This window comes from Cucurbita moschata, unplaced genomic scaffold (genome assembly GCF_002738365.1).
Source record: "Cucurbita moschata cultivar Rifu unplaced genomic scaffold, Cmos_1.0 Cmo_Scf00015, whole genome shotgun sequence".
NCBI classification, from domain to species: domain Eukaryota; kingdom Viridiplantae; phylum Streptophyta; class Magnoliopsida; order Cucurbitales; family Cucurbitaceae; genus Cucurbita; species Cucurbita moschata.
The window spans coordinates 4,895,426-4,910,550 of NW_019268531.1; the positions used below are offsets into that span (position 1 = coordinate 4,895,426).

The window sequence follows — 15,125 nt, forward strand, 5'->3', positions numbered from 1 at the left end:
TTTTTTTTTTTTTTTTTTTTATTACTTATTTTCAACTTTTATTTTGTTGGGCTTTCTTTTCTCTTATTTATAATCAAATTTAATGGTACATTTTATGTTTTCTGAATTTTGTGATTTAGAACATGTTTATAAATTAATTAATAACCATTTATATTCAATCTAATATTTAATGACTTACCATTGGATTCGTAAATATATTATAAAATACATTTTGAATTCGACAGACTTGAAAAAACATAAAAGGCATGTGAACGCTAAAAACAAAATTATAATTAAGAATATGAAAGTTAAAGAGGTGAAAACACGAGATAAAGGTGACAAAGTATCTCCACAATTCCCTTTTGTTGTCTGATACAACAAAGTTGCCTATGTTATTGCTTAAAAGGAATGAAACTAACGTAGATATAAGAAATTTCAGCATCGAAAAAGTTGATTTACTTGAGTTTCTCAATTAATTATTTGATATTTTGATAATAACAAACACGCTTTTAATTATTAATAATTTCAGTATTCCAAAGTGTCCATAGTATAAATCTTGTAATGACGATTCCGACGCCTTCTAAATCACGTAAATCATGACTAAAATGAAAAAGTTACTGTCGAAACAAGATCAAGTAAAATATATCCGACGACGTGGCACCTTACCTCATGAACTAATCCAAGTATGACACACGAAGTTTTGGATGAATAACAATGGTCCGATGGTTTAGTAGCTTATAAAATTCATATTCTCCTCGGCACACAAATTTTTTTACAATTTTTAATTTTTCCTCTTCTTTAAAGTCCATACCCAATTCATATTTCTATTTATCACTCTCTATGGACATTCTATTATCTTATGTACGATGGCACGTGTCCCATGGTCCCTACACGTGTCATATGCTTGAATGTTATGTCGTATGATATGTCATATGACATGTATGAACGCTTACAATATAATATATAATTTATATCATATAATGTGTACGGATGTTTATTATGATGTATTGACGGTGTTTCCGTTAGTGAGTGATATGGTCCGACAAGCCAGACCCAAAGGGTTTGTGGGTTTGCCAGCCCACCTAGTGGACCCATGCTCACACGCGTGGGTCATATGTCAAAAAGCATCCAATCTTTTTTGGATGGGAAAGCTTCCTAAGACCCGGATATGTATGACCATGGATGCATTTCCTTTTTTTAATCTTAGGTTAGATTAAAGCAATGTTTTATTCTCTAGTTTTTGGACATATTGTTTATTCTTATTTCATATATGCTTTCATTTTTTTACGTGTTATTTTTAATGTGAACGTCTATGGTATCGTTAGTACGATATTTTCCACTTTGAGTATAAGCTTCAATTTGGGCACTTCCCTCAAAAGGTCTCATACCAACGAGATGTACTCCTTACTTATAAACTCATGGTCATTCCTTGAATTAGCCAAAACTCATGATTATTCCCTGAATTAGCCAAAACTCATGATCATTCCCTGAATTAGCCAACGTAGTACTCACTTCCAACCATCCTCAACAATATAAAAGTCTCTGATCGGCTAATTTAGAAAATGATATAGGTTTATAATGCTCAAAGTGGACAACATCCCCGATCCAAAAAATCTTATAAGATAAAATGAAAATAAATGGCAAGAACGGATAAGGTTCCAATCTCCACTCCGGCCTATGAACATCTCTAGTAGTATCGACCTCCGGCCTATGAACATCTCTAGTAGTATCGACCTCTCCCGTAATAATCAAGATCCATCATCTCCATGGCACAAAAATTCACAAACCAATTAAATCAAACCCATTATATCAGAAGGCACATAGTATTAGAACCGCCGCAAGCTTTAATGTAACATAAAACTGATATGAAAGTTTACAGAATCATTCAATCTCTCAACTTCAAATTTTGCGGGTACAACATATGGGAAAACAAGGCAAAATGATTTCAACACTCCATATTAAAAAAACACTGACCTCATACTCATTAATTTGTAAGTTCCATTATAGCAGATACGATATCGCCATCGGCTGCTTTGAGTGCTTTCACGGCCTTTGGTCTCGACACACCAGCTTGAGTCATCACCAGTTCAATGTCCTTGGGTTCGACCCCATCCTCATCGACAACTTCGTCATCTTGAACCACGGTTGATGGCTCAGGCTTTGATGTCAAGTTACTCAAATTAGGTGCCTTGAACTGTTCTGCAGCTTGGGTTTGTAGTTGGGAGCTCAAATCTTCAATCTTGGCTTCCCCAAAGATAATGTAGGTATCTGAAGTAGGACTCTTGAAAACATCTGGTTTTGAAATGACAAAAAGAATCTGCAGAGAAAATTGTCACAGGTTTCAGATGTATCTTTCGAGATCAGATGATCGAGATGATCGAGCTGACAATATTTTAGAAATTCAAATTTTGGGTATTAAAAAAAAACAAACATTCTTGCTCTTCTTGATCGTGACGCGGCTCACACCAGGAATTGGCTTCATTCCTAGTTTCAACATGGCTTTGCGACTCTTTTTTTCACTTCTGCTTTGCCTAGACCTGCCACTGGCCTCTCCATGCCCTGCCAGCGGGAACTCCGTACTCATATAACATGTAACAAACAAATATACATACACAATACAACAAATGGAAAATGCAACAAACTAACTGAATGGAGAATGAATCAGGCATTAGGTTAAACGATTTATTAAGAATTACATATATCCTATATGAGAATGGAGAATAAACGAGCACGCATCATTAAGAATCAGGCCACAAGTTCACAAATTCAACATTAAGGGAAGTTTCCAGATGTGCCCAAATGCTAAACGACACAATGATTCGATCCTAACGCTCCATTTGGATGCACCATATCAAAAAAATGGTCCAAAGTCAGTATCCCAACCATTTAAATTATCCCCAAGTTTCCTATCCAAATTTACAGAATCACTCACAATGGCCGTAAGGGAAGCCTCCAAATCAAAATTTAAAAAGATTGTGAATTCAGAAACTTTAAATTTAGATTTTATCGGACACTGGATGTGTGTCCTGTCATGTGCAGGGTACAAAAGATAGAATGTTATTTCTGGTCTATTTTCGAACCTGAATGAACAAAACATAAAAAAAATCCGAACACTTGTACAGTATTACTCATCCCATTTATAAGTTATATTATGATCACAGCTACACGCACAAATATATGCACTGCACCGCTTAAGATAGCATCCGTGTGAAGAAAATGCTGAACGAAACAATTAATTCAACTTCTAATTCTCTGTTCTTGCATTAACCTAATAGCAGAATTAACTAAATGAACTGGTGGTATTTGGAAACGCCTATAAATGCATAATCATATGCACAGTGGAGAGTCAACGAAGGAATCTTTGTACAATGTTAACTCTTCAAATGTTCAGTTACCTTCAGCATCATCCTCATCTTTGTCATCGTCTTCTTCATCATCATCGTCATCGTCCTCCTCTTCAATTACAGGTTCATCAGACTGCAATATCATTAGCAGAAAGTTGGTACAAAATTATGAAAATATACTTTTACGGTGTAAAATACATCAGTTCTCATTTTTATCTCGTGGAATCGACATAAAATATCTACAACCGACTGTTGCACAATCGGCAATGTAAAACCCTCAACAACATACTTCATTTCTTGATTGATGATACTATGCATCATTGATACAATACAAACACATGATTCTAAAATGCCAACTTTCAAATTAAATGCCCTCGAAACGGTTTCAAAAAACCAAAAGCAAATCTTCCCCAAAACCAAACCCGAATATGGCTTGAAACAGAGCAAATAATTTTTAGTACTGAAATTTCGAAACAACAAAACATTGGAATCGAAGAACCAAATGGTCCAAGTCACAAAATGATTGAAGATAAGAAAATCCGTCATTACAGCTGATTTTAAACTACCACAAGTCACTGTGACAGATCTTAAACTGAGTTCCTTGTGACAAATCTTTCAGTTCTAGCAAGGAAAAGTCACGAAAGAGAGAGAAATTACATTAATCTTTTGCTCCTCTAGCTGAGCGGCGAGAAGCTCTTCCTGGGTCTGAGCAGTCATGTCGTTAGAAATGAGTTGAGGAGCAAAACCCACAGAAAGCTTTTGACGACAGAAGAAACCCTAAATCACAAACTGGCTCCACATATTTATAGGAGCTCATTTGGGTCCGGGTCCGGGTTCGGGTTCGGGTTCGATTAAGGATTTTGGTATTAAGTAATAAATTAAATCTAATAATTATTAGCTTTAAATTTTGTATTATTTAATAAATTCTTATATTTTTTATTTTATTTCTAATAAATATTTAAGATATATTAGACATAAAATATTCGTATTACTTTTATATTTTAAGTAAAGGTACGACACTCATGTACAGTTGACTACGACGTCACCATTAAAGATCATGACACATGCATAGAGTAGTTGCATTAAATTTCGTAGATTATAGGTTAGTACAGGACATTACTATTTTTTGCATTTACTTATATTTATTCTTAATATTTCCCGACCTAACATGTAAGCCCATGGTATTCTTTTATGAAGACGTATTAATGAATATTTCCGCATAAGAAGTTACGTCATACATACGATAGCAGCTTTAGGTCAGTAGAAAATTTGTGTCGTTACATTTTTTTATCAGTTTAATCTTGTCAGGAAGATCTACAAGTCTAAACTGAATTTGACCCGTTTATTCTTGTCGTCATTTTTTATTACTACTTTGAGGTCAATAAGCCTTTGTCCTCTAGCATAACAACCTATGACTAGGATTCACTTGAATCTCAAATGTAATTAAATTGTTAATTACTTTTGTTGACTATCTCGTGACTTTACTTGAAACTAATTTATTAACATTATCTCATCTTATTAAAGATTTACGGCCTTTTCTTTAATGCTCCTCCAGAAAAGGGATATTTGTCGGTAAAAAAAGAATGGGAAAGTTTGGTAAAATGGTATGTTTAATATGCATTGTATTCATTAGGCATATTTATATTCCAAAAAACCGTACCAATTCCATATTTCAAGAATTTAAATACGAAACAATGTTCTGGGAAGAAAAAAAAGAGATAGAATAAATATGTCCAGATATTTATTTATCCTAAATAATTGGACTACAAGGGGACTGATTTCGGTAGTCATTTTGTTTTAATTGATATCATCAAGAAGATTGATATGAGGTCGAATTGGATGTTGAGGAGCAGATTGAGGCTGGTACAAAGAATAATTAGTAACTCCGGCCTAGACCAACTAAGTAAAAGGTCTTACTATGGGTACGGATAGAAGTTTATGTTTGTACGGTGACACTTTCCCTATGGTTTTGCATGTGTCAGATACTTGATATGTGTAAAATGTTTATGAAATTATATGACTACGATATGATAGGTTAATGTTATGACAAATGTTATGATATTATATATGTTATGGTGTAACATGTTTGGTGACATAATAAATGTTGGTAGATGCTTTATGATATGATACATGCCTGATATAATGTGATAGGTTGAAGGACATGTTATGTGCATAATATGATATATGATATGAATGATACGGTATTCAACTCGGATACATGTCTTAAACGCTATGCTGTAAAATGATATAATATGAAGGAAAAATGGAAGGGGTTGATTTATATGGTTTAATAAATGAAAAACGTTGGAACCTCGTGCATGATCGTATGTTTCATGCATCGAGATATTTCTCCGTTTACGACGAGTACGAACGTATACATTACGAAAAGGAAAATGATTATTATGTTTATCATAATACTACGATGGTCATTATTCTTACTGGGTATCGGACAAGAGCACCAAAGAATGCTAGCCCGAAATAGAAAGGAGTATAAGAGGTGTGCGAAGAACATAGTTGAACTCATAATCAATCCAGAGTTTATAAAAACTACGTTTACAAAACATTAAAATCTCTGAACTTCAAATTCAGCAGCTGAAACAGAGCGGGGAAAAGAAGGAAGAAAAGATTCCAACGCTCCACCTGATAGAGCTCTCTCTTACTAATTTGTAAGTTCCATAATGGCAGACACGATATCACCATCCGCTGCTTTGAGTGCTTTCACGGCCCTCGGTCTCGATACCCCAGCTTGAGTCATCACCAGTTCGATGTCCTTCGGTTCAACCCCGGACTCATCGACTACTTCGTCGTCTTGAGCAATGGTTGGTGCCTCAGGCTTTGATGTCAAATTACTCAAATTAGGAGCTTTGAACTGCTCTGCAGCTTGGGTTTGTAGCTGGGAGCTCAAATCTTCAATCTTTGCTTCCCCAAAAATGACGTAGGTATCGGAAGTCGGGCTCTTGAAGACGTCTGGTTTCGAAATGACAAAAAGAATCTGCAACGAAAATGACATCGATATTAGACGTATCTGGGATTGAATCAATTTAGAAAATCGAACTTCGGATGTCGAGAAAACCAACATTCTTGCTCTTCTTGACTGTGACACGGCTCACACTCGGGATTGGCTTCATTCCAAGTTTCAGCATTGCTTTGCGACTCTTTTTTTCGCTTCTGCTTTGCTTCGACCTGCCACTGGCCTCTCCGTGCCCTGCCACAAGAAACTCTATTCTCACAACAGATACTAACCAAGTAACGCATGTGCAACACACAGACACGAGACAGAGAGAGATCAAGGCAACATTCCAAACTAACTGGAAAGAAACATAAATTATCTGCATTCACTAGATTAAATTACTGATCAAGTCTCTGTTAATCAAAACTTAAACTCGTTTATATGCTCTGCACCACTGCACATGAACAATGAATAAAGCAAATAACATAAAGAATTCCACAAATTCAATCATATTTAGCTTTAGAAAGCAACAGAGTGGAGAAAATGCTCAAGAAAACAATAACAAAACTCCAAAGGCTCCTTGTATTCATCTTTTATCAGAATCAACCAAATGAATTGACGAGATTTGGAAAAGCCTATAATGTGTAATCATATGCAGAATACAGGAAAAATTATGGAACTTAAAGAGTTAAATAAAGAAATTGATGAGGAAATCCATGTACAAGTTACTTGTTCAATATTCACTTACCTTCAGCATCATCCTCATCCTTGTCATCATCTTCTTCATCATCTTCGTCGTCGTCATCATCCTCAATTACAGGTTCATCAGACTGCAATATCATTAGCAGAACATTGATTAAAAAATTATGAAAATATACTTATAAGTCTTACGGTGGAAAATACAAGTAGGTATCATTTTTTTATCTTGGAAAATGAACAATTGAATGATGATACTACATACATCATTAATACAATACAACCACATGATTCTAAAATACTGATATTCCAATTAAATGCACTCCAAACGGTTTCAATAAAACTGATTTAGCAACAAAATATATATATATATATGAAATTACATCGCGACGGATTCAGTCACCACAAGCTAATCTCCTCCAAAACTAACACGAAAATGACTTGAAACAGAGCGAGAAAATTGCATCATGTACTGGAATTTCGAACTAATAAAACATTGGATTCGAAGAACGAAATTGCTCGGATAACAAAATGAGTTGAAAAAAAAATCCATCATTGCAGCTGATTTCAAACTACCACAAATCACAAGCAACTCTTAAGAAAAAGGGAAAAAAATGATCTAAGACTGAGTTGCTTGTGACAAATCTCTCAGTTCTAGCAAGGAAAGAACACGACAGAGAGAGTAAGAGAGAGAGAGATTACATTAATCTTTTGCTCATCAAGCTGGGCGGCGAGAAGCTCTTCCTGAGTCTGAGCAGTCATGGCGTTGGTGAAGAGTAGAAGATAAGCGAGACAACCGGGAAAAAAAAAAAAACCACAGAATCCTTCAGACAGCTTCAGACGACAGAAGAAACCCTAAAACCCGAATTGACTCCACGTATTTATACAAGCTTTATTCGGGTCTGATTCCGGGTTCGGCTCGGATTCAAATTTAATTATACACGTCTATTTAATGTATTTGATATATATTAATTATTTTAATATTTAATAGATGAAACCCAATATATATATTTTTCTCTTTTAAATTTATTATAAATATTAATTTCAAAACTATTATTTTTAATATATTTAATTTATGAAATACTTTTTTTTATTTTAAATATCTAATATATTAAATATTAATTTAAATATTTTATTTAATCAACCGAGACAAACCCGTCTTTCCAACCTGATTTGTGTATCACATGAAAATTAATGCTTATTATTTTAAGCTCTTCTTAGCCATCCTATCCTGAGAATCGCTCTTATTAAGATGTGGTGTTGGTTCATTCATGTACCCTTCTTTTACTCGTGTGTCACATGCTCACCAACTTCCACCTTAGTTCGTCTCCGAACCACATCTTACTAGAGAAGTTACGACTCTAATACCATTCGTAACGACTCATGCCTAATTCAGATCATGATTCGAATTTGAAAATTTGAATTAAGTACTTGATAGCCCTAACATTTCTCTGCATCCTCTACGACATGGTCTTGGAATCCGAATTCGGTATCTAATGGCTCGACATTCCCCTGCATCCTCTACGACATGGTCACGCTGTCTACTTTCCGCTTCTTAAAGAGCAAAGACTATCCTCACTTACCAAAACGAGTCATTCCAGCATACTTTGTCTTCACTCACATGCATCCCAATTTTTTTAAGAGGTCACCCAACATAGAATCGTTCATATTGATATATATAGTGACTTTCAAATCTTTTGAACTTATTATCAGAATCGTTCTTATTTGGATTTGGTACTAGTTCATTCATGTATCATTCCTTTGCTCGGGTGTCGCAACGTATGTCTTTTAGTTTTTACACTTTAGTAGTCTCGTCAATTTTATTTTAATAAAAAAAATTAGCAAATTCTTCGATACAAAATTGAAGATTCATTAATTTATTAGACAATTTTATCGAACTTAAAATTTTAAAAATCCCAAATATTGAAATTAAAATAATAATAATAATAATAAAAAACTTAGTTTTAAGGTGACGAGTGAAATTAATTTGGTTGTCTGGTGAAGGACATGCCAACCACCTAATTTAATGTCTTGCTCGTAAAATAATGAGTATCTTTTACTTATAAATTTTAGAGCTCAAGTTGTTCGAGCCATCCATCCGGAAATTAAATTTTCAGTACCAAAAATTTCAGGTTGAATCAAAAGATTTTTACAACCGAACTTAATCTATTTATAATGGCACAACAATCAATCTCGAGCGAATCGTAGAAGAACACATGGATTATCGAAAGAATATTAATTTTATTTATAATTTCATTTGAATTTAAAAGAAGGGTGGTAAGTTGGCAGTCCACCATCCAAAAGGCCACCAAAAAGAGCAGAGTTGTCATTTGCAGTTCACTTACTGTTGAAGTTTTTCAATTTCAATCCAAACCCTACTAAAGAATTAAGAAAAAACCTATAATTTTTTAATTTTCAAGTCGAATTTCAATGACCCACATTAAGAACACAATCAAAAACCCCAAAGTGAAGTAGAAATTTCAATCTCCAAGCGATTCCCTGACGTTTTCTTTGCCCTTCTCTTTCATATTCATCGCAGTCTCGTTATTATTACACACACCCACATTCAAATTTTACTCCCACGCCAATAATGGGCGCACCCAACTCAGCCCTAGCGGAGCACAGCTGCAATGGCCCTTAACCCACTTCGCCGGCATTGTTTCGAATGGGCAAAAACGACGGAGAACAGCCACCGCAGTCCGCCGTCGGCTCCAGGCCATCAGGCCAAGCTTCCGATGGCCGATTCTGTTGTGGGTGTGTTTCGATTCGAAGCCTCATTGGCTTTAGATGCATCTTCATTCTGCTATTGTCCGTTGCCTTGTTCGTTTCTGCTGTTTTTGGGCTTCCCCCTTTTCTCCATTATGCAGATCAAAAGGATCTGGGTCATAAATCCCCGTATCGAGGTGGAACTCTTCACCGATTCTGATATCTTTTTGGGTTTTGAGGGTTTTTTTGATTGATGTTCGTTTGTAGGGTACATAGATCTGGGAATTGTTCTGAGAATCTGGCTTTGATTTTATGATTTTGTAGCTTGTTCTTGCTGATTCTGTGTGGTTCTGTGTTCTTGCTGATTTTGATCGAGATTTTGATTGAGATTTTGATGCTCATTGGAGCTCTAGAATCAGTTATGTTTGATTAATTACATGTGTTCATCATTGCTTACAAATCTGATTTCATGGCTTTCAAGTAATCTATGGTAGTTTATGTGACTAGTTACATGGATTATTGGCTTAGTTAGTGTGTCGGGATTTGAACCTTCAACCTCGAGAAAAGGAATAGGTTACGATACCGATACCGAGCTTTGACGTTGGCCAAAACTTGTATGATTGACCTTAATCTAGACTCAGTTATGTTTGATTAATTACGTGTGTTCATCATTGCTTACAAATCTGATTTCATGGTTTTCAAGTAATCTATGGTAGTTTATGTGACATGTTACATGGATTTTTGGCTTAGTTAGTGTGTCGGGATTTGAACCTTCGACCTCGAGAAAAGGAATAGGTTACGATACTGATACCGATACCTATACCGAGCTTTGACGTTGGCCATAACTTGTATGATTGACCTTTATCTCTTAGTTTGTCAAGAATTGGGTAAACATACAATTAGTTTGGTATTTGCTTAGCTTGAAGTTAAACATTTGTATTTGAAGATCCCCATTTTACAAACCAATGTTGTAAGTTACTTGTGATTTCAGCCCTTCTCCATGTTGGACGGGTCGGTACGGCCTAATGGCTAATAGGATGTCTTGCAGTGATGCATATTGTAAGTTATTCGTGATTTCGCCCCCTTCTCCATGTTGGACGGGTCGGTACGACCTAATGGCTAATAGGATGTCTTGTAGGGATGCATGGAGATTCATGTTGGGGTTTAGTTGGAAGTGAGTTGTAGAATTTAGAACGTGTTTTGAGTTCGAAGTTTCGGATTTGTCCAAACTCGTGTATAGTTCAAGAGCCTGGCTAGTTCATTAACTAATGTTCTTAGTTCGATTTCCATCTCAGTGGAGTTGAATATTACCGTGTGGGGCGAGAATTTATTTTGTTAACGGTGAAAGTCGACATGAATCGAAATGGCTCTATTCTGATTACTTTCTGTTTTCAGGTCATGATATATTAGCAACATTCAACGTTGAGAGACCCGTTTCTTTGCTGAGAGACAATGTCGAGCAGCTCCAAACCGACATTTTTGAAGAGTTCCCTATACCGTCTATCAAAGTATCTACTCTTGTTTATGTTCACTGATTGTGCTCTCTCTATATACTCGATGTATTTTAATCCGATGCTCTTTTAAATCAGGTGGATGTACTATATCTAGATTCGTTATCTGGATCAAACTGTACGAAAGTTGTGTTCAGCCTCGATTCAGATACGGATGATTCAGAAATCTCGCAGACTTATCTAAGTTTAATCAGGTCGACGTTTGCAAGTCTAGTAACGAATCAGTCGTTCCTCCATGTTACCAAATCCATGTTCGGGGAGGCCTTTTCGTTTGAAGTACTGAAATTCCCGGGAGGAATAACGATAATCCCGCCACAGAGTGCATTTCTTTTGCAGAAAGTGCAAATTCTTTTCAACTTTACATTGAACTTCTCTGTTCATCAGATTCAAGTTCACTTCGGTGAACTGACCAGTCAACTGGAGGCGGGATTACGACTAGCTCCGTATGAGGTTTCGTGTATCTCTAACCGCTCATTTGATTTTCAATGCATTGATTTTATGGGATGTTTTCTAGTTTTAGAAACGAGATTGTTATTGATCGTGAACTTAATCTCTTATGAGTATACAAGCTACAAAAAATGTTTTTATTGTTCCATGTGAGATCCCATATGGGTTGGGGAGGTGAACGAAACACCCTTTGTAAGGGTGTGGAAACCTCTCCCTAGTAGACGCGTTTTAAAAACCTTGAAAGGAAACCCGAAAGGGAAAGCCCAAAGAGGACAATATCTACTAGCGGTGGGTTTGGACTGTTACAAATGGTATCAGAGCCAGATACCAGGTGATGTGTCAGTGAGGAGGCTAAGCCCCGAAGAGGGGTGGACACGAGGCGGTGTGCCAACAAGGACACTGGGTCTCAAAGGGGGGTGGATTGGGGGGTCCCACATCGATTGGGGAAGGGAACGAGTGCCAGCGAGGACGTTGGACACTGAAAGGGGTGGATTGTGAGATCCCACATTGGTTGGGGAGGAGAACGGAACACCCTTTATAAGGGCGTGGAAACCTCTTCCTAGTAGGCGCGTTTTAAAAACCTTGAGGGAAATTCCAAAGAGGACAATATCTATTAGCGGTGGGCTTAGGCTGTTACATTCCTTCTATAGTGGGATATCTTTTGGCCCGATGAGTAAAAACGTTGTATTTCTTGAGCTTATTTGTTTTGTTCAAAATGCAGATCTTATATATTAAACTATGGAATGCGGAAGGTTCGACCGTGACTGCCCCTACAATTGTCCAGTCGTCTGTTCTTCTGGAAGTCGGAAATACTCCATCGATGCGACGACTGAAGCAGCTAGCTCAAACAATATCGGGTTCTAATTCTAGTAACCTCGGCCTGAATAATACAGAGTTCGGAAAAGTTAAGCAAGTTCGCCTTTCCTCGATTCTTAAACACTCCCTCAATGGCAGTGACGGGAACAGCCCTGTAAGGTCACCTTCTCCTGCTCCCGCTCCCGCTCCTACACCCCATCCCCATAACTACCATCATCCCCCGGCTCGCCACCATCACCACCATCACACCCCTCTTACGCCTGCAATTTCACCTGCCCCTACAACCGAGAAGGGCGCACCGAAATACGGTTCCCCTGCCCCTGAAAGAACAGCAGCATCACCTAAGAGAAGTTCCGAGGCAGAGCCGCCCGGTTGTCAATATAGATACAAGAGGAAGTCCAGTAGAAAAGAAGGAAAGCAATCTCCTGTTCATTCTGCTCCATCCCCATCGCCAAAACATCGAGTCGTCTCTCCAGCTCCATTACCAAACGTCATTTACAGTCACGTTCAACCACCGTCAAAAAGCAACTCCAACCACCACGAAACATCGACGACGAATCCATCATTTGCACCATCGCCATTGCCATCCCCATGTGAGTAACAAACTGTGACACTGATAGGAAACTGAATATAGATAGTCTAAACTTTTTGAATTGACACAACTCGACCGATTTTGCAGCTGGTGCAGATCGTGATCGAACGATCACGCAATGGGGATTCACACTGTTTCTGATTCTCGCACACCATATGTAGCAAATTTGAAACGAAGACTGGCAGTTTTGCGATGAACTCGTGTCGGTGACGATGAGAGAAGGTGTGTGTGTAAGTGTGTAAATATGATGTGATTAAGAAGGAACTTGATGGGAGATGCAGTTTTCAGGTCAAAGTCCACAGAGGTGGCAGGCCTTGAGAAACATGCATGTTTTCCCACTGTTTTGTGTATTATCATCTTTTATCATCTCATTTTCTCCATAAAATGCAAGCACATGGAGAAAAGAAAAAAAGAAAAAAAAAAAAAAAGGAGCAAAACATAGCTTTTTTCTTATAACTTGAAGCTTTGTGTATATATATATATATATATGTATGTATATATATATATATGTATGTATATATATATATATATATGTATGTATATATAAACAAACACAAAAAACACCCTAAGCCCCCAAGCTTGTTTTTCCTCGCCCGTCTCTACCCACGATCCCAGCATCACAATTCCATCGATCCTAGCATTACAAGTCCATCTTTGTTTAAATTTTGGAGTAAGGGGGTTTTTAGATGCTGGATTTTGTTAGTTTTTTTTTTTTTTCAAAAATACTTTTATCGTTATTTTAGGGATAATTTCGTATGAAAATCAATAGGATTTTATTTAAAAAATATTTTTGAATTTTTAAAATTTTATTATTACCCTTGAGTTTCTAAAAAACTTTAGGAAATATTTTTAAACATTTTTTTAGAAGTTCGAAAAATATTATTACTACTAGTACGTGGACGGAATTTTTAAATATTTGTATCGATTAATTTAGCTCAATACTAAACTTGTTCGGAAACAAAGTTGACAATGGAATCTAGATGATATCTTATTAGATAAATGTTGGGGTTTTAAATGCAAGTCCCTAACTTTTAGGTACACTTTTATTTAATATGGGAAAGCAAGTTTCACGTGAAAGTGATCACACAAAGTTTGGAGCCAAATTTAGACTTTGACTTCCTCATGAAAATTGTGGGAACACGTGGATTTCAATTAATGATATTTATATACACTATTAGGTTTCAATTAATTTTTCCATTTTCTTTTTTATTTATTCCAATTTTAAATTTTAATTTTCCTTTGACCATAGTTGTAAATTTAATCTTAAAATAAATAAAAGCTCCCAAATACATTAATTTTTAATCGTCCAAGAATAAACGAAACTTAATTTTTCTTCCCGCCTCTCGTAAAGTTTATTTTGCATGGTTGATATCACTTTATGTCGTTCAAAACAATTTTTTTTAGTTGGTTCGAGCTACAACTTTCTTAATTATCTCAAGTAGCAATATAGAAAAATTTATAGTATCGTTAGAGTAAGTTTATATGTCACATAAAAGATAAAAATTTAAATCATAATTAATATTATTGAAATTGAGTCGCGAAAATAAATAATAAATAATATTTTATTTTTATTAAAAATAAAATTGAAATTTTAGAAAGCCTAATCATTAGATTTATTAAGAGTTTCTCATAAATAAATAAATGTAATTTTATTTTCAGTTCACAAACTTCCTTACCTTTTTTATAGTTTTTTTCGATAGGCGTGGAATCTTTCGCAACCCTTAAGAGCCACATTTTTTTTTTATATATAATTAAAATATAAAATTTATTTTTATTTTCAGAATACAGGATCATTATTTATTTATTTTACTTTTGAATTAAAAAAATAAAAAAAATAAAAAAAAGGTTTAATTAAAAATTTTAATAATAGATAAAAATCTGAAAGTTACTGTAAAGTTATGGTGAAAAGTGAGAACATATATATATATATATATAAATTTATAAAAGGTATATTTTTTGTTGAGAAAAGTACTATAAAAGGCATATAAATGTCTTTTTCTTATTTAACACTAAAATATAGTAAACATTAAATTTTTTTACTATTTTTTAAAAATAGTAAAAAAGTGGTTATTTAGATTAGGTAA

The 15,125-nt window shown here is 35.5% G+C and overlaps 3 protein-coding genes across 3 annotated transcripts; 1 reads left to right on the top strand and 2 right to left on the bottom strand.

Moving 5' to 3' along the window:
* Positions 1-1,786: 1,786 nt before the first annotated feature.
* On the bottom strand, positions 1,787-4,101 carry LOC111453434 (nascent polypeptide-associated complex subunit alpha-like protein 1). The gene is made up of 4 exons (XM_023094547.1): positions 3,981-4,101; positions 3,375-3,456; positions 2,411-2,538; positions 1,787-2,296 (listed from the first exon to the last, which is right to left on the bottom strand). The coding sequence occupies exons 1-4, from the start codon at positions 4,038-4,040 to the stop codon at positions 1,964-1,966; spliced, it is 603 nt and encodes a 200-aa protein (XP_022950315.1). The 5' UTR covers positions 4,041-4,101; the 3' UTR covers positions 1,787-1,963.
* A 1,601-nt stretch (positions 4,102-5,702) lies between these two features.
* On the bottom strand, positions 5,703-7,840 carry LOC111453435 (nascent polypeptide-associated complex subunit alpha-like protein 1). Its single transcript, XM_023094548.1, has 4 exons — positions 7,672-7,840; positions 7,022-7,103; positions 6,401-6,528; positions 5,703-6,315 (listed from the first exon to the last, which is right to left on the bottom strand). The coding sequence occupies exons 1-4, from the start codon at positions 7,729-7,731 to the stop codon at positions 5,983-5,985; spliced, it is 603 nt and encodes a 200-aa protein (XP_022950316.1). The 5' UTR covers positions 7,732-7,840; the 3' UTR covers positions 5,703-5,982.
* Positions 7,841-9,341: 1,501 nt separating this feature from the next.
* On the top strand, positions 9,342-13,445 carry LOC111453729. The gene is made up of 5 exons (XM_023094947.1): positions 9,342-9,872; positions 11,071-11,183; positions 11,265-11,636; positions 12,355-13,042; positions 13,129-13,445. Exons 1-5 carry the CDS (start codon positions 9,635-9,637, stop codon positions 13,200-13,202), a joined length of 1,485 nt encoding a protein of 494 aa, XP_022950715.1. The 5' UTR covers positions 9,342-9,634; the 3' UTR covers positions 13,203-13,445.
* Positions 13,446-15,125: the final 1,680 nt, after the last annotated feature.